At 43.4% G+C, this 19,304-nt stretch overlaps 1 protein-coding gene across 6 annotated transcripts in view; it reads left to right on the forward strand.

The window, feature by feature from the left end:
- LOC100723642 (BMP-binding endothelial regulator protein) overlaps window positions 1–19,304 on the forward strand; it is a 217,395-nt gene that overhangs the window by 103,565 nt on the left and 94,526 nt on the right. For 5 of the 6 annotated variants that reach the window (XM_063233896.1, XM_063233892.1, XM_013152608.2 and 2 more), the window contains one exon: window positions 15,312–15,411. The exons of the other annotated variant lie outside the window; for it this stretch is intronic. In XM_063233896.1, the coding sequence (XP_063089966.1) occupies window positions 15,312–15,411 (100 nt within the window). The remainder of the gene's footprint in view (window positions 1–15,311; window positions 15,412–19,304) is intronic. 6 annotated transcript variants of the gene reach the window in all.

Below are 19,304 nucleotides of genomic sequence, written 5' to 3' on the forward strand. Positions count from 1 at the left end.
ATACTTAATCTCTGTGGACATAATTGTCCTAAGAATATATCAAGTTGTATAAACTGTACTCAACCCTTTGCATCCCTGCAATCCTCTTCCCACCTCTCCTTCCCTCTCTCTACCCACCCATCCATCTGTCTGTCCTTCCCTCCATTTGTCCCTCATTGAATACTAGCCACCATGTAAAAGATTGAAATATTGTAGTGATCAGAGAGATGAGCCCTGCCATCAAGTTGTTCACTTCCTGGCAGAGAATCTCTACTAATGGAGTGAAGCAGCAGGGTTGAGGTCCTAGTGAACAGCAGATCAGTGAAAGAATTCATGAAGAAGACCTTAATCAGACTAATTTAATGATTGTTCTGTTTCATGGATTTTATTCATCCTGGTTTTTAGAGACACTGCAGCTTTGTGAAAAGTGTCCTAGAGCCCTGTCATCCACAGTAGGTCTTTTAAGGACCAAGCTACAGGATTCTGGGAACTGTTTTACTTTTGAAAATATTTGAGACTTGAACCTGGAACAAAAGTTAGGACTAGTAAGATCCTCTATCCTTGTCCTGTTTTTCTGGGAACAGCCTATAAGTGGCTCCTACTAAGAATCATTCCCTTTTATCTCCCCTTTTCTGTGTTACATTGAGGATTGGCAGTGAGGAGAACCACCCAAGCAACCTCTCTCTCCATTTCCACAGTCTCTCTGGGCAGACAGACTTTTGAATTCCCTGTGGCAGTGGAGACTTCAGAATAATTGAGATATGCAAACATTTGAGGAAGAACCTGAACTCCATGATGTAAGAATCTGAACTTCATCAGGAAACTCCAACTCAGTGTTCAATTTAAATATTTCGTAAGGATCCACATGACCCATAGTGGACCCTATTACGGGCAACTTTCTGAGTACTGCTGCTCACCTGGAATAAGAAATATTCTGCAAGGATAACTTAGATTTGGCTTCATTTAATAATAACATGACTTGGTGAACCAATCCCTATAATACAGGCCAAAAAAGAAAAAGCAAGGCAAGAGAAGAGGTGGAGAAGGACCTATCACACTGCAAACAGCCCCCTCATTTTCCCACCATGGCCCAATCTGTCTCATGTCCTGGCTACTTCCTGCCTGCTGTGATAATATGACTGACCATCCCCTGAGCTTCCCTCTAGATACTCAGAGTGAACAGAAATACAGATCTACTGTCACAGAGATTGGTAAGTTGTCTGAGGGTCTAGAGCCAAGTTGGGCTGACCCTTGCAACTCACAATGAAGTGAATGCAAGAGTGTTTGAGGCATGCAGAGGGAACTACAGCCTGAGGAAAGATGGGCTCTTCTTTCCACAAGAGCAGTTTTCTCATGAGAGCCCTTCCCTTTGGAAGAATCCAAATTAATCCCCTTTGTGTTGTGGAACTTCAAGTGTCCCCATATGGCGTGGAGAAAATGATGACTTGTTCCTCTGCTTGAACCAGTACCCACACCTGCCACAGGTTACCAATGAAGGCCACCTGATACCTTCCCCTTCAGGACCAACATTCCCGCATTGTTACCTCACCTGGGCTCCAGTGAAGGCTGAGGGCCCCAGGTGACAACAGCTCATCTTACTTGGTCCTGTGGCTTGGAAAAAGTGTCCTACAGAGCTCCCTATGTAAAGGCTGGGTCCTCTGGGTGGTGGCATGGGGAGCTGCTGTGGACCTTTAAAATGTGGGCTCATGGGAGGTCCTAAGTTATTGCAGGGCAGGGGCATCCCACAGAGGGGAGTGTGGGACTCTTCTGTCACTGCTCTGGGTAGAAATGTGCACTTGTTCCAATGTGCCGTCACTCCGTGATGTACTGCATTCACCAGAGGCCCGGACCCAAGGGGCTCCCTGACCTTGAGCTAAACCTCTAGATCTTGGGACTGAACAAGCCTGTCTATACTTTACAAGTAGCCAGGGCCAGGTGTTTTGCTGCAGTGATGTGAAGCTGATTAACACACTCAGTGTGAGCAGCAAACCTGGGACGCTGGGTTCAGTGTCTTTGTGTGTTTTCTGGCTGCTGAGGTGGCAGCAGGATGTCAGTCACAGAATGAGCTCCTCTGCACTCTGTCCCTCCCCAGGGTTTCTCCTGTTTTCTGCTTCTCTCCACATTTCTGTCTTTACTGCTCTGAGTACATCCCTCCCAACTTCCAGCACCTTTTGCCAGATCCTAAATCATCTCAGTCTCTTGAGTTCCTAAGGCCTGGACTCCAACTCTAACACAAATAGTAGTTCTGCCTTATGCATGATAATGTAGCAGGAATTGTGTGGCTGTCATCCAGAAAGCTGAAGTGGGCCAAGTTGTTATGTTTAGAATTCACTAGGATCACTTACAGAGATTTGGTAGCATTTTGCATACTTTATTGCAATGAAAGTTTATTTGAATATTTGTTTAATGAAGCAATCAAAAATTCATGGTTTCAACCAATGTTTCAACACTTTGTCTTCTGTTAAAGTAAATGAAATTTGTATAAGTTATTCACCTTTGAGTTCTGTTGTTTTTTTTAAGTCCAGAGGTGCCTTCTTAATCCTGGAGCTTAATGGAAATAAAGTAGAAACACTAGTCTAAATTAAAACTCTTGAATATTAGAGTATATTATCTTCTTCATTTTGATTAAATTTTAAAAATTAATGTGAGTACGATGTAAAAATCAAATGGGGCTAAAAATTAGTAATGAAACCAATAATACCTCCCTTACTTATCCCCACCCTGTATATTTTTCCCTTTGGTGAATAATTTCAGTGCTTTTAGCTTTTCTTCTGACCTTTCCCCTACATTGCTCAGTTAACATGCACGTACTGCTTGTGGTAGTTAGTTGTGCCCACTTGACTGTCTTGGGAGCCAACTAAAGGATGGAAGTGCAACCTTGGGGTCTGTATCTCATCCCTGGCCTCTTCATCTTTTGTGCTGTTCACCTTCTTTCCTTCCTGGCTGCCATGAATTACACATCTTTGCTCCTTCATTCTCTTCACCACGATGTTCCTGTCTTGGAGCCAGTCAGCCATGGACTGAATCTCCAGAAGACATGAGCGAAATTAAACTTCTGTCCCTTGCAGCTGTGAATGTTAGGTACTGTGCTCCAGCAGTAGAAAGCTAACACACTGTTGTCTCTCAGTTCATTAACTATACATGTTACCTGTAGAATTCCTACCGTGATGCAAAAGGATTTTTTAAGCTCTTTTTTATTCTCATCTCTTTACTGACCCTGTATGCTGGTGTTACATGCAGTACTAATCCTAATACAATTCCTTAACACCTTACTGTTCATTGAATTCTCAGAGTATACACGCAGATTCTGATACAGTAGTTAATGAAAGGACTCATTTTAATGTAGCAAACATGTTTAGGAAATGATAATTATGACATAAGCTACAAGGAAGGAGAAAAGTGAGTCAAAGAGAGAAGCCATTGGAGCTACAACCACTGAAAGTGGTTCCCCAGTGCCCAGTATTTTGTCTCAGCAAAAAGAGAAAGTAACTAAGACATTATATTAATTTATTATAGCATTTGAAATGGGATGAAAAAGACTTTAGGAAACACAGCTGATTGCTCAATTAGTTGGTTGCTCAATATAAAACTTGCTTAACCAAATATTCTCACCAAGAGTTGTCCCAACTAGGACGCTTACTGCACCTCTCAAAGCTGATCGTGTTTATTAACAGAATAGGCATTTTCAAGAAAGAGGAGGCATAGGAATCTGCTCTGAGCCTTTGCTGCTCCTATTAATGGGGAAGAACAGGCTGCTTCCAGCATGGGGGAGCGTGTCAGCCTGTGTGACTTTCTAGATGAAATGATTACTGCCACCCAAATAAGCCCCTCTTTAGGAAAGCAGACACTTGAAAGTTTATTTAATAAAACTGTGTATTATATATAAATATATTGTGACAGCAGCTGTCATACTACATATGTCAAGAAAATCCTTTGGAACTATATGCCGGCATATGGGTGATGTATACACTACTGTACACCCCAAAGACTACCCTGAGTTCTTGGTGCCAAACAAAACACAGCATTCTCTAGCCAGTTTGTAGAAAAAGTCACCACAGCCCTGTGCCTTTCACAGCTTGATTCTTTTGGCCAGTGGGACACACTTGGACTCAGCCAAAAGACAGTAGTTGAGGCTTAGGATGTCACAGGTTTATGTTTATCAGTAATTTTTATGTAGTAGACACATTTGTACATTTTACCCCACTTGTGGTTATAAATTTCATAGCTGCTTTGTGGGGGAAATGGCAGTGTTTAAAGTTACGCTAATCAAGACTTAGTTTAAAATAAATTTCCTAAAGTCACTCACTCATTCATTATCAGAGCATCACCGGTTCTGATGGTTGAACATATAAATGATCTAAATAACATTCTTTATATTTATAAAGTCTTCGTCCTTCTTAAAAATGCACCTTGTGAGTCTTCAAGCATGTTGTCAGAAGCAGGGAGGTGTTGTCCACTCCAACCTTAAGCCTGACCAGGTCAGCTTTCTACCTGGCTGCATCCTCACTGTGGAATCTGTTCCCTTCTGGTGTCTCAGTATTGTGTTCTGGCCAAGGCTTGAGATGATGCTTCTGAGCCTGACCTAACATTCTTCCTAGAGGAGCTCAGTTCCATATAATTCTTTGTTACTGAAAGAGACCAATATGTGAGCCCATGTGTCATGTCAGAGGATATACTTCTCCCTCGTGGCTCTGTGCTGTCTGTCATACCACATGAGCACTATGAGGCTGATCATCCTTCTGTAGGAAGACAACCAGTCGTCCTAGTGGTCAGAGTTCACCATAGAGGATCTGTCACTTCCTGGGTAAGAAGGAGTCCTTCACTTGCCATCTCTCTGCAGTTGCCTCCACGTTGGGCATTTCCCCAGGCCCTTTGATTCTCATCCTAGCATGACTGCAGGGTCCCCTGTCTTTGATGACACACTGTCACTGTTATCCTGGAGGCTTCAGTGACAAAGTGATGTAAGGCTTTTGGCTCAGTGGCCAGGACTGGCATCACTTACCTTTTTATTTGTTTTACCACAGTACTAGAATTTCAAATTTGCAGGGCCAGTGTGTTCCACAAATATCTGATGACACAGTTTTTTGTATGTCATCTAGGCATTCTTTATTTTGTCCAACCCACAGGAGCATCTTCAAGTGGCCAACATGCTATTCTTGTGAGAAGGTCTTCTTTCTGATTCCAGGCTCAAATGGTTCTACCTTTCTTCAGGTGGATTTTCTCTCAGGAAGAGCCAACAGGTGTCTGTTCCCTCATGGGACTTGCCCAGACATGTCAGAATGATATAGGCGAAAGAAACTCCCAACCTGCTAGGTGTGCAGAATGCCAAGTTTATGGTCTCCAAAATTGAAGGATGATTTCTAGGAACAACAGAGGTTAGGAGTAGGAAGAATTTGTTGAGAGAAAGAAAATTAGGACTATAATCAATCAATAAGATTCCAGGTATAGTCACTTAGGTAATATTCATCCAAGGAAAATCACAAGGTGGGTATGAGGTGAGACAAGACTATTGTGAACCAATAAGGTTACAAGTATAGTCGCTTGAGTAATATTGATTAGATGAGGGTCAAATTGGGAAGCAATTATGCACACACTTTTCTGGAAGGGGTGGGTTAAGGAGATTAGGTCCTCCATCCCAAGGTGATAGATGTCTATTTAGAATATCAGTCACTGCTGTTCATCTGTAAGGGAAGTATATGGGTGAGTAGTTCTTTTTCTTGAAGTCTGGCTTTTAGTGAATGTGCTTCCAGCCACAGTTGTCTTTTGTCTTTTGTATTGACTCCTTAAGGGCCTGGCCCTGTCTGACTGCCTGTAATATTTCTACCTCACTTAGCTATCTATAATAAGAGCATTAACTTTGGCTCATAATGGGAACCTCACTACAGCTGGTTCCCACAGGCTGTATACTTTTCCTTTGATTATATTTGGCCTTGATTAGGATCATCCTGTGAGCTTGCCAAGACACAGGTGTGGCCTGATTGTCTCAAAACACACTCTAAATTGATGAACAAGACCAATGTGAAGGGTGTCACTAGTTTGACTGAACAGAAGGAGGGACCTTACCTCTCTCTGATCTGTGCCCTGTGATAGAGGCCAGGGTATTACTTATAGAACTCAGTGGCACTACACTCACATTTTAGATCTTTGACAGAAGTTTTGGAAGCTGATGCACACTAGAGAATTGTGTGCCATCATGTATGCTGAATAGACATTATGGAATTGTTGGTTGAGAAACCACAGTGTCTGTCATATACAAACGCAAATGTTTGTCAAATGGATGGATGAAAACCAAAGCACTGTGCCTAGTAATTTGCACCTCAGAAGTTGAAATGAAGTTTAATCTACTCTTATTTTCATTAGTGTGTTCATGCATACTTAGGAAACCCTTGAAGACCTCTAAATATAATTTTGTCAAAATAGCAGAGGGAAGAGTCCAGATATGTCTTAATTAAGACATAATTTAAGACAACCAATATTTTTATATGTCAAGAAACCTCATTGGAGCACAGATGTTTTTTAGTTTTTAACTGATCACCTAGTGTGTAGGTGTGGACTGAAAACCAAATATTTCAGATGCAGCGTGGTCTCACATGGAAGACAAAGGGACACTAACCTGGCCCCTGCACTCAGGGACTCTCATCCTTCTTTAGGACCAGTGCTGCACTCTTGCAAACATGGAGTATGAAATAAATACAGTAGGCAGAGCAGAGCATGTATTTTAGGAAGTCAAAGTGAAAGGTAGATGCTTCAGAGAACCAGCTTGCCGGCAATATTTGGATTTGAGTCTGTGTTACCCAGTGCTGCTGGACACTTCTGACCAGCAGGGGTTTTATGTGACTTCCCCTAGGTCCATGGCAGCCTCACTGTGGTGTACACAACCTGGAGAATGTGAAAAACAACCCTCTTCATACTATCGTGTGAATTCCTTCCTCCCAGGGGTGACTGGTGACTCACAAGTGTGAGCCTCAGTGATCGTCCCTTTCATCTCCCTGGAAATAGGCCAGGATGTGGATAGAGCATTTGATGTGTCCCCAGCCAGCTTGTAACAGCTTTGACTACTTACATGATGATGAAAGGCTGAACTTTGATAAAAATGGCAGGAAATAGAAAAGAGCTCCCTCCTCCTCCCCTTCCCTCTCCCCCTCCCTCCCTCTCTCTGTTTTCTGGGTGGCAGCTCAGAGTATTTCTGAGAAATATTCTACCAATGTGGTTTGTGAGGTCCTGAGATCTGAAATATCAGGCAGGTGCTCCCTTGTGGATTTGCTTGCTTCTGCATTGACCATTTGGAAGAAGGAAAACCCAGATTCCTGGACTCTCAGGCCTTGTCAGCAAGTCTCCACCTCTCAGCTGCCTGGGCCAGGAAGGAGTCACCTTCCTCCAGGCAGATCCCTTATGTCCCAACTATCTCCATGCCTGCTTCTACACACCACACACACCAGAACTGGGAAATCTATTCCGATTCAAGCTCCTCCCCACCGTCAGCTCCCAGGGTGTACATCAGAGAACTTTTCAAGCTTGATCCATGGGGTGGCCTTATCCTTCAGCATCTAAAACAGACATAGAGAAGCATGAAGGTGACTCATCAGGATTGAGTCACAGCCCCTTGAAACTTATCTGTTACGTCTGTGACTTGTGTTTTGCCAAAGTCAAAAGCGTGGGTATGGGAAACAGAAAAAATTACTCAAAGCAAAACTTATAGAACAAAACCATAAAAAGTCTACCATTTAGTTAAATGACAGACAGGAGCTAAGATCAGAAGTTCTAAGAGGAAGACAGCTTTTACCTTTAGAAATGAGACATAGTACAAACATTTCCATCATGCCTTTATTACCCATTACATACTTCATGGCATTATGTTTTTTGGCTTTGCCCTGTCTGCACTTTGAAGTTCAATGCTGTCACTACTGCCTTTGCAAAAGGACAGCACCTTGCCAGGCTGTGTGCAGCACAGATCGTGTGGAATGGGCCACACAGTCAGTTGAGACTAAAATAGGCATTTACTACAAGTGTAGCAGGAACCTTGAATGATGGTGACACTGTCAGAATGTCTTGAATGTCATCTGTCTGACCTCATGAGGACACTGGCATCCTTGCTGGGCATGCTGGCATGAGCCAAAGGATGACTGACCATGTCCTGCAGCTGACTGTGACCTTCAGCTTCAGGGGTCAGTGCAACCATCAGGGCTGGCACAATGGTCTTGGGGAGGCCTGAGGACAGCAAAGAGAAGTTTACAATGTCATTAACAGTGGAAAGTTCATCTGAATCTGTCTGTTAGTGATGAGGTTTTCCTGTGACAATAAGGGAAGAGATAAGTGGAAAAGGTCAGATCATCTGCTTTCAGCTTCTCCTTCTAAAAGGAAGGATGAATAAAAAGGGGTCTGCACTTATTAGGTCGCATGCTGCACCAGGGACTTACACTGAGATCCTGGCTTCCTTCCGTTCTGTATACACTGGAAAATGTAGCTTCTTCAGTGATGAGAGGGCTTGCAGAGCACATTATTTTAGTGTGTGACGTCAGGCCTGAAACATCGTGTCTGAGACTAGATACCTCTATGTCATTTCTGTACTACTGATGGTGGTGGATGTAATAACGCCTTCTGACCCAAGTTGTCCCCGTACTTGTCCCTGAAACCTGTGAATGCAACCTCACATGACAGGAGATTGTGCAGTTGGGGTCTCACTAAGGGTACAGCTGTGGAGCCCCCTTACTTTTTCTTTTGAGACAGCCCTTTCTGGGCTGCTTAATCATCCAGACTGGACTTGAACTTATGATTCTCTTGCCTTAACCTCCCAGAGGACTGAGATTACAGATGTGGGCCACCAGGCCAGGATTAAGCTGGTTTAACTTGCTTGAAGTGTTGGCATAACTGAAGATGTAGCGTGGGGTGCCTATTTGGGGAGGAGCTGTGGCCACAGGGGGTCGTAGGAGACAGTAGAAGGAAGCAGCCCCTCTCTCTGGTGCCCTTGCCTTAGAGGCATGGCCCCAGACTCCCACCCTCAGCCTAGGGAGCCCAGCTAGGCAGGTAGGGAACAGTGGGAGTTCACAGACAGCAGTAAGACCTGGAACAGATTCACAGCTTGAATAAAATGTGGATTCTGGGTACTACACCAGCATCTTCTCAGACAGGAAGCCCTCTGTGTCCTTTACTCTAGCGTTCCATGAGTAATTCTGAATCACAGCCTCAGGTGAGGACTCAGTAGCAATGAGAGTTGTTGTGGTTGCTAAGCATGAAGGTGACTCATCAGGATTTGCAGATTGGAGAGCAAATTCCTCCATCTGAATTGGAAGAAATAGATCCAGGGCTTGGTTGATGGGTTCTAAGTTAGGCATGAGAATGATGGCAAGGGCATTATCCTTTTCCTGGAGGATGGGAAGGGAGACTGCCTAAGCTCTAAAATTTCTCCATTAGGCAGATGTGGTTTGGTGAGTAAAAGAGCAAGGAACAGCAAAGAAAGGGATGGGAGGGGAAAACCTAACAGGAAGAAGCCCTCTAGACTAAACGAGGTAGACACATGTTTTGAGTTTTTATCTAAGTAATAACAAAGAGATAATCCACTTTATTAAGCTATTTAAACCTAAGAAGCAGACATAAAGATGCACTCAGAATCTACCAGGATAGACACAGGGCTCAAAGGTGACCATCAGGTGGCTGCGCTCTGTATTCCTACTGAGAAGTTGTGCTTTGAGAGAGCACAACAGAGGGAAGGAAATGACATGGCTTGGATGTTAGAACTGGATTATACTTCAAACCTCCCACTTGTTTGCTGGGTGACATGTTTTTTGAGCAAGTAGCTTAATGTTAATGCCTTGGTCTCTACTCTAAGCATGAGGACAGCATGCCCACAGGGTTAAATGATGACAGTACCTAGCACAAGGCCTTGCATAAGCTGAGCTTGTCATCTAAGCTCTTATCTCTCCAGTCTAATTCTCCCCCTTGGTCCAGGAGCCTGTCTGCTTTGATTTCTGTCTTACCCTAGCCAAGAACAGAGAAAATGCGATAACAAGATCTTTGCCCCTGGAAATAAGTGCCGTGCTCTGAAGTTTCAGCAAAATAAAATTCCAGGCCCAAGGAAGGCATGGCTAAGGACATCCATTTCCTTTTTTTTTTTTTTTTAATCGGCACCGGGGATCGAACTCACGACTGCCTGCTTGCAAGGCAGGCGCTTATGCGGCTGAGCTAAATCCCCAGCCCCCCTCCATTTCCTTTTGTGAAGTTTTTTGATCCAATTCTTAATTCAGAGGGGCTACTGGCTCACAAGTCAGCTTTGTACTGTGGCTGTGGTGAAGGATTTGGGACTGTTATGGTTTATGTCTGGATGGCTCCCTAAAGCCTCATGCAATCATGAGGGTAGGCTTTTTTGGAGGAGGATGAATGTAGAGTTTGTGATTGATTCATTGTGTCAATTTGAGAAGTTCACAAGCTTAACTAAATGACTTGGCAATTCCACATCCTAGAGGTAGAGGACTCACCCTAGGACAGATATCCTACATAAAATATAAGGGAATAAAAGAGGCTTGCTCCTCCTCTTTTACCCTTTTTACTTTGGTAACATGAATGGTTGGCCCTTCAGCTACCCTACTCTACCTTGGAGCCAGTTGATTACAGACTGAAACCTTCACAGCAATGAGAGAAAAGTAACTAGGACAGGGACCATGCAGAACCCTCCCCACTCAAGACACATCTCCTTCTTATACTACCCATCCCCAAGTTCTCTCTTCTTTCTTTCTATCACCACCCAAGAATAAACAGTGAATTCCAGTCTCTCCAAAACTGAGCACAGGAAAAAAATCTCTAAAATGTGGTAGGATTTAGCTGATTCAGTTATAATGAATTCTACCACATTTGGAGAGGATTTTTGGTAATGTTAAGCAACTTTGCTTCCAGTCTCCAGTTAGGGAGTCAGGCTCTGCATCCCGATCAGAATGAGTGCCTCCTCACACGCTACAGGACCATTTCCAGCCTTCATTCCCAGCGGGTCCTCAGGGGCTGGAAAAGCATCCCACACGCACATGGCTGTGGTTTTATTACCTCGCACTCATCACCACATTCAGGAAGACAGATTTTTATTATGCAGCACAGTTGCTGCTGTAGGGTAAATTCTGACACAAAACAATTGGGTTCTTGACTGAATCAGCTAAAATACAATTTTAAAAGAATGAAGCACAGACCTGGGATCAGTTTTAGGACTTTGTTTTAAAAATAGCTGCTATCAAGAAAAGCACTTGGATGTGCAATCCTAATAAATGACCACTTCTAAAGAGAAAGCTTGCTTTTTCTAAGAGCAGATGTTGAAAGCCAGAGCTTTCAAGTCTTGTGAATGTTCTGCCATTCTATTTTGTGTCACTCGTATATGAATATAGTCATTTGTCCCATGTATTTTTTTAAAATCGGTACTGGGGATCGAACTCACAGCCATGCACTTACAAGGCAGGCGCTTATGCCGCTGAGCTAAATCCCCAGCCCCCTGTCCTATGTATTTTAACCATTAAGCATTTTCAAACATTTAAATGGAATACCACAGACTTTCTGTTATACTGCTAGCAGTTGTTTTACATGTTGAAGTTAAATGTTGCTTTTGGACACATGAGCATCCACATTTAGTTACTGCCCAGAAATGTGCCAAATGTAAGGTTAGCATGTGCAAAACCCAGAAAGATGACAAGAGTGTGTGAACACAGGCCACCCACATCTGTGCCATCTCCTAGCCTTCTGTATTAAACAGGTCTCACAACTCACCCATACTCTGGAGTTCATCATAATGAGGGTCCCTTCTTTCATTCACTAATGGTTCTCACTCTTCTGAAGGACACCTGACATACAGAGCTTTCCCTTGCCCCAGAGACAGTGTGGGTTGGGGGCAGAACCAATATCATTTTGCAGTACTAAGTTTTTATGCATGTACCAAAAATTACACATATGCCCAACATGCCAGGGAAGAGATAAGGAAGGAGGAGCTATGAGAAGAAGAGTTTTCTGGAAAGTGCAGGCTTTAGAAGGTTTTGCAGGGCAGAAGAGACTAGAGTTTGACCTTGAATGAGGCAGGGTCTTGATAGGGGTCAGTGATGGGGAATAGAGGGAAAGAGGCTGTGTAAAGAGGATTGAAGGCAAGAGATGTGTTGGGGGACAATAAAGAAATAACATGCACTACAGCCCTCTTTTATAGTGGAGTGGGGGGATTCTGAGGAGAAGACTCCAGTGTCTTGAAATAGTGGACTAATGTTACCCTCATGACACAGTTGAATTTATTTCTTGCTGATCTGACTGCTGATAATACAGACCTGGGGCTACAATTCCATGACTGACCCAGGGGATCAGTCTCTGTGTCCACTCCATTATCTACCTCTCCAGCAGAAAGAAACAGTAGAGCATGCAGGTTGTGTGTGAAGAATTTCACAGGTCCCATCCTGTGAGCACGTAATACTATTCCTACCTTCTTCCTATTGGTTAGAACTCAGCCACATAGCCATGCCCACCTGCAAAGCATTCTGGGAAATGTAACATAGCTCTATTGAGCGAAAACAGGAAGCAGTGTGGCCAGGACTGACTTCTGCACTGATTTTTAGTCCAATTAGATTGAACTTTATCCCGAAAGCAGTAAGAGTCACCTTCAAACTCAGCAGGGTAGGGACAAGCTCAGTGGAGGGAGTGGTTTTTATGTTTTGTATGCAAGATCACCTCCACATCACATTTGCCATAGATCTTCAGCCATATTTAGCAGATTAATGACATGGTGGAGGTGTGCCAGAAAGGAGTCCCAAACACATGGAACCTTCCAGGAGTTGAGGCTGGAAAGCCATCAGTGCTGTTGTCATGATGTGATAGTGAGGCTGCGGTAGGAATTCATTTGCTTTTAGATGTTTATTGCTGCTGTTTTAACTCTGTCGGTTTACCCGATGGCCACGCATTATAGTTTAACCCGAGTCCCTGCTGAGTTGGACTCAAAGAAGCAGATTGTGAGCTACGACTGTGTTCCTAGGAGGGTCTTAGACTTTCTCTGGAGGCGTTAATTGGCATGCAGCTTTGGGACTTGGGCCTTGCCACAGTACTACAACCCAAACAAAATAAAACTTGGCTTAATCAACAAATCCAGACTGGAGTTCAAGTTACTTTAAGGGACTCTTGGGAAACACAAACTGCAGTTGTATTGTGTATGCAAAGTTTGCCCTTTGACCTTATAGTAAGAAAAATTACTGTTGAGCACATGATCTTTTACTGGCTTTCCAAAATGTTCAACAAGCTTACTCTTTTGCAATTATGCAGCATTTTTAAATTTTAAAATATACTTGGAAAATAGATGCAGATCTGACAGGAACAGAGAACATCAATGAAATGAGTGTGTTCTCTTGTGTGACTGAGAGAATCCAGCATACAGCTGCCTTATGTGGCCTGGGCTGTAGAGTGTTAGGAAGTTATTTGCAGACGAATTTCCTTTACGTTAAAAGCCAAAGTCAGCATTGCCCTGTCATTCCTCTGATAGAACATTTTTGTTTTGTGTGTCAGCTGAGGCTGACATTGGGGGTTGGCATGGACTCAGTTTCCCCACTCTGAGTCTAGGATGGCCTCCCACTTTAATACTATGCAGAACTGAGTGAGAACTCTCAGAATAGCCTAGGATTTGGGGAAAGACTTTTAAATGATTCTTGCTGATCCGGAAATAATCTAAAAACCACAGAAGAGCTGTTGGAGATATTTTCAGGTATTCTCTCTTGGTTTGGGGAAAAATCCAGTATTAAAGACATTTAAAAATAACAAATATTTAAAAAGACATGTAGCCTATTCTCTTTTTCATTTTTCCCCTCCAAAAGTGATCTATAATAATAAAAATAGTGAGAACAGGAAGGGAATGTGGAAGCAGGAGGAGACCAGAGGTCAGGGTGAATGGAACCATACAAGGTAGAGGCTGAGGTCCGCTCTTCCTGTAGAAAGTGCAGGTGACTGTGTGAGGAAAGGCCTGGGTTTTCTTCTGGTTTTATAAACACCTCAACATGGATCCTCTCTCTTCTGGCCCAGGGTCTTCCAAACCTTGAGGTTTTAATTTTCCAAGTTCCCTTCCAAGTGGATAATTTCCAAGTCTCCTTTCCAAATGGATAATATATATCCACTCCAGAAAAAAGAGACCCAAAGACCACATTTTAGGTTCTAGCTCTAATCTCAGAAAAGGCAATCCATTGAAATTCCATTTTTCCTAGAGATCTATTTACCAAATTCAGTGATTTTCTAAAAAATAAATAAATAAAAATTCCCTTTTTATTCATAAAGTTCACAGCAATTCACACTGCAAGAAAGAGTTTTCAGGATCCATGTTGCAAGGGCAAATTAACCAATGCGAATGGACTGGAAAGTGCTTTCCTTTTTCCTTTTTCATCTGCCCAGCTTCCTGAGTAGGCATTTCCAGCTCACTGAGACTGCATAGCAGGTGCCCCTGGTGAGGAGGGCGAGGGGCATCTGCATCTGTGCATTCCAGAGAGGAGAGGTGGTGATGGGCAGGGGAAAGGGGTGTGAGGTTAAGGAAGGGGAGGGGGAACCAGAGAGTGTGGGGAAAGAGAGGGTGAAGAGTGAGGGAGAAAAAGTAGGGAAGAAATTTGAAGTCTCCTAAACTTCTCCCTCAGGCCTCCAAGGCTCTTCCAGTTCTTCCAAATCAATCAGCAGGGCCTGTGCTAATTGATGGAAGCAGGTGTGGTCAGCTTGCTGAAGCCAGGGGAAGGGTTCTCGTGAACATGGCTTTCAGAGCTTCCACTTTCTGCAGATTGGCTACTTCTGCTGCCTGGGGCACCGTTAGGCCATCCCAGGGACACTTTCCAGCTGTGCAGAGAGGGGCCTTCCTGGAGGAGGCTGTCTGCGGGAGTTACATAGAGATGGGGTGGAAAGAGATGGAAAAGTCTCATGAAACACAGAGGGTTCCTTTGTGTGTGAGTTGGAGTGGAGAGAGGCAGGCCCTGTGGAGGTGGCCCACTCATCCTGGTTTGCATGAAACTTCCCTGTGTTAGAATGGAAGTCTCAAACTTTAGGCAGAGGGAGAAACTGGTTACCCTAGACCTACTCCAAAGCCAGTCTTGAAAGAGACAAGATAAAGGCAGGCAGTGACACCTGAGGGGAGGTGACCCTATCTGTGATCACTCTTGGGAGGCTGTCTGTTTACAGGGGCCACACGGAAGGTCAAAGGCTGCTTGAGGGAATCATAAGGACCTGGGCAGTCACTTCAGGCATTCATGGATAGAGAGATTCCCAGGATCCTAGGGAAGGGCCTAGATCTGTTCTGGGTGTCTCGGTTGTGCAACCTGTAAGCACTGACTTTTCTAAATGTGCCTTTTCTCTCTCTCTTTTCTTAGGGAGGCAGGACACAGTGCGTGAGAGAAGTCTGTCCCATTCTCTCTTGTCCCCAGCACCTTAGTCACACTCCCCCAGGACAGTGCTGCCCCAAATGTTTGGGTGAGTGACTATTTTCAGGTCAAAGAATAATGAATTTCTTCCAGGAGTTTCTGTGGAGAGTGTGTATGCACACTGCTCCCTGGGGTTCCGAGGTGGCCCTGGTTCCTGGCTTGCTAGAGACACCTGCTCCTCAAATCAGGGGAGCACAAGGTGTGAACAGGGTGTGGCTTCTTCTCTTGTCTGCTCTTGTCTGGAATCTGGGACACCAGATGATACACGGCACTGCTTTGCAAGGGAAGCAGTATGCCAGATGCCACCTGTAGTCAGCTTAAGGCTGTTAGTGGCACATTTGTTAGAGGCTTTGGAAGTGACGTGTGGAAGGATGCAGACACAGGTTACCTGCAGGGGCAAAGGGTGCAGGTGAATAACAATAGCATGCAGTGAAGGAGAGGCTTGGCAGGAAGCAACGAGTAACAACAGGAAAGAATTTTTCTGAGCATTAATGGATTAATAGTAGACACCAAACTGCATACTGTATGTGCTTTTTCTCGTGCAATCTTTTCAAGAAGCTGTGAACTACAGTTGCTAAAAACAGAACTCCTATATGGGGGGAGCTGCTTTTATCTGTTTCATTGTGGCAGGGAAGAAGGGTCCCCCAAGTCTCTAGGGGTCTTGGGGGCAAATAGGGTCTCTATTGGCTTCGTGCTGTGCCCATGCTGTTTCTCTTATCTTTATTTTGTTTTTCTGAAACATCATTTTGTCTCTTTAGAGACCGCCCCCACCACACACACACACCCAGTCTTTCTGTGTCCTGTGTCCTTGATGCCATTGCATCAAGCCTGGTTCAGCAGATTTCCCTGCAGCGGGGGAGGGCAGTCATTCCGTGGAGAAGCATGGCCAGACTGTAACACTGAACACTGAGGGCCTGCTCTCGCGAGAGCTCAGTTAACTCTGCCTTGGAGTTCCCACTGTCTCTTCTCTGGCCTCCAGCCTCCCCTCAGCTGTGGCTCACACCTCCCTTGTCTCCTTTCTCTCATAGTTTGCTTTCTCCACCTCTAAAACCTCTTGCTTATTCACCTTTCTCATCCACAAGATTCCCACAGCCAAACTGAAGTCTGTTTTCCTTTTATAACCAGAAAGGCAAGTAGTAAAGGCATTTTGTTAAACTAATACAGTTTTCTTCTCTCTGAGGGATTGTAATGTAGTTATGTTTTGTTTGTAGTGTGCATGTGCTTGGGCGTGTATGTGTGTGTATGTGTGTGTCTGTGTGTGTGTTGAGACAGCATCTTGCTATGTAGTTCAGGGTGGTCTTGAACTCATAGGTCGTTCAGGCTGACCTTGATTTCCAATGGTCCTCCTTCCTTCCAAGTCCTGGGATTACAGGTGACATCCAGCTGCTACTGTAGTTTCATCTAACAGTGTTCACTTCCCGTTATATAAATACATGCATGTGCATGCACACACTTACTTTGTAAGTAAGTATGGCATAATTAAAAGAATTAAAGGAGAGATGTTTGGGCATACCTGATGAAAGATATGTGCATATGCTGCATGGATCACCCATGTGCGTCTGTGGCCCTAAAGAGGGGTGAGTCCATTCAGTGTGGCAGAAATGACCATGCCGTGAGCCCTGGGGATGCAGTGCTGCCTCTTCCGGGGCAGCTGTCACAGGGGAAGGGATTTGGACCTGGTCCCAAGGATAAGCAGGTTTGATTAATGCTTTGAAGCCAATGCCATAGGCATGCTGTCTGCTTAGAAGTGTTTCATTTGAGCAATCGCTATTGTGTCGAGGGCAGGTTTTTCTGATCATTTGTGGTTTTTAGACAGACTACAAAAGGAAGAGTAAGTTTTGGGAAACTTTGAAACTTTGAAATAATTCCCCCAAGTGGGCCCTTTTTTGGTCTGGCTAAACTGCAGTAGAATGATGCGGAAGTGGCTTAACTCAGGCTGGCCTCCCAGGCTCGGAGCTACTCCCTTGAGCGTTTTATCTTAAATTGGGCCATGATGACTTTGGGATTAAGCAAAGATTTTGTGTTTTTTGATGGTAGAAAGAAACATAGTCACACAACAAAAGACAGACAGAAAGACAAAAACACCACGGTGCTTTCGATGCTGAAATCTTAGTCTAGTCCGACTTTTGGCTGTCTGGTTACAGTTTGCTTTTTAAATTTCCCCCGGACCAAGATTCCTTCCCATGACATGCCCCAGCCTCATCAGAGAGTCTCATCAGAGATCAGCACACACAGAGCAGCACCCAGCATCCTTCCCAGTAAACACAACCCAGGACTATCTTTTAATTATGTCAGCACTAATAATGATCATGGTCCCCTCGTGCCATGCATGGGTGGTGTTCATGAGTGTACCACACTGTTAAAAGCTTTATAGCCATAATTTTAGGTAAAAACTTAACAGTTTATCAAGGGATAAATGAAACCATTGAACACATTTATTCAGGGGTATTTGAAGACAGGGTGAATTTATATTTTGCATTTAATCTCGAAGTTCAAGAGACTTGTGACTAAGGTATGCATGTACTATTCAGTGTAATTGAAAAGTATGGTGAATGCTTATGTTTAAAATATTTCTTATAATAAAGAACATATTACAATGAATTCCCCTCGAAATACTCTCCTTTGCTTCATACACACTTTAGCCCACCATGTATATGATTTTCTGAAGCAGTTCTGAAAGTCCTCTTTTATGAGTGTCTTCGGTTGTGCTGCCATGGCTGGCTGGATTAATTAAAAATTTTTCCTTTTCATGGTCATTTTGACTGTGAGGAAGGGCTTGAAGTTGCACAGTGCTGGATCTGGATATAGGTGGATAAAGACACACTATCGCGTTTTTATGAGCCTGCCTTTCCATCACATGGCTCTTGGCAGTAGCATACAATGTATTGTTTATCATACCTCTTAAAGATACTCATGAAAGAGAATTTGCGGAACCGCTTCAGAAAGTAGCAAGTATGTTTAAAACAATGGGGAGGATTCTGAGGGAAATTAATGACAATGTATGTTTTACTGTAATAATTCTTTTAAGGTTTTTTTTGTTGTTTTGTTTTGTTTTTTGAGACAGGGTCGCTCTATGTAGTTTAATGGCCTTGAACTCACTATGTTGTCCAGACTGGCCTCAAACTCACAGCTATCCTCCTGCTTCAACTTCCTGAGTGATAGGATTACATGCATGTACCACCACAGCTGGCTAATTTTTAAATTTAAATATTCATCACCACTTACCTGTGTTAGTTGGAATATTAAAAATCAGTATGCTGAGTGTTCTTATTATCAAAGAGTCTTTGGTTATGCAGCTTAAAAGCAGGGCTGCCAGTACAAATGCTACTATAACAATTGATGGTTATTGCCATTTTATAAGTAAAGTTAGCAAGATGCAAAGAAGTCTTACTCAGTTCACAAAGGACTCCACCTGAGGGAACCAAATTAGATCTCACTGTCACTTTTTGAGGATTAACAGGATCACTCTTAATGATGAGAGCCAAACCACTGATTTAGCTCTGCATCTCTACTGTATTCTGGCTTGCAAGCTGACTCTGGTAAGAAAATATTTTTTCTTGACTCAGTACTAATGGTATTTCCAATAACTCTGATTCCAAGAAGAGCACTTATCTTGTGTTTATAAGTATGTTCAGAATTTCACTGGGCTTACAGATAAACAGAGATTGCTATTACTCTTTTTTTCAAGAAGCAAAGAAGACTGTGGATATAAATATTATCAGTGAACATGCATCATTGGGGTTTTTTTTAGCTTAGTCTTTAATTAAACTAACATTCCAGAGGAGTAGAAACTCAACCTTGAAAGAAGTGAAGGGATTAAATTGTGCTTTGTATTTGGGCTTTGTTTTTTTGGACATTCTGGTAGTCAGTCCACTACTTATATCAGGGGAAAGTGAGATAATTCTACAGAGATATAATACCTTCTAAAAGGGTGGACATTTG

The sequence above is a fragment of the Cavia porcellus genome, unplaced genomic scaffold (genome assembly GCF_034190915.1).
Source record: "Cavia porcellus strain 051 isolate PalLab524CR breed Dunkin Hartley unplaced genomic scaffold, mCavPor4.1 scaffold_23, whole genome shotgun sequence".
Lineage (NCBI taxonomy): Eukaryota > Metazoa > Chordata > Mammalia > Rodentia > Caviidae > Cavia > Cavia porcellus.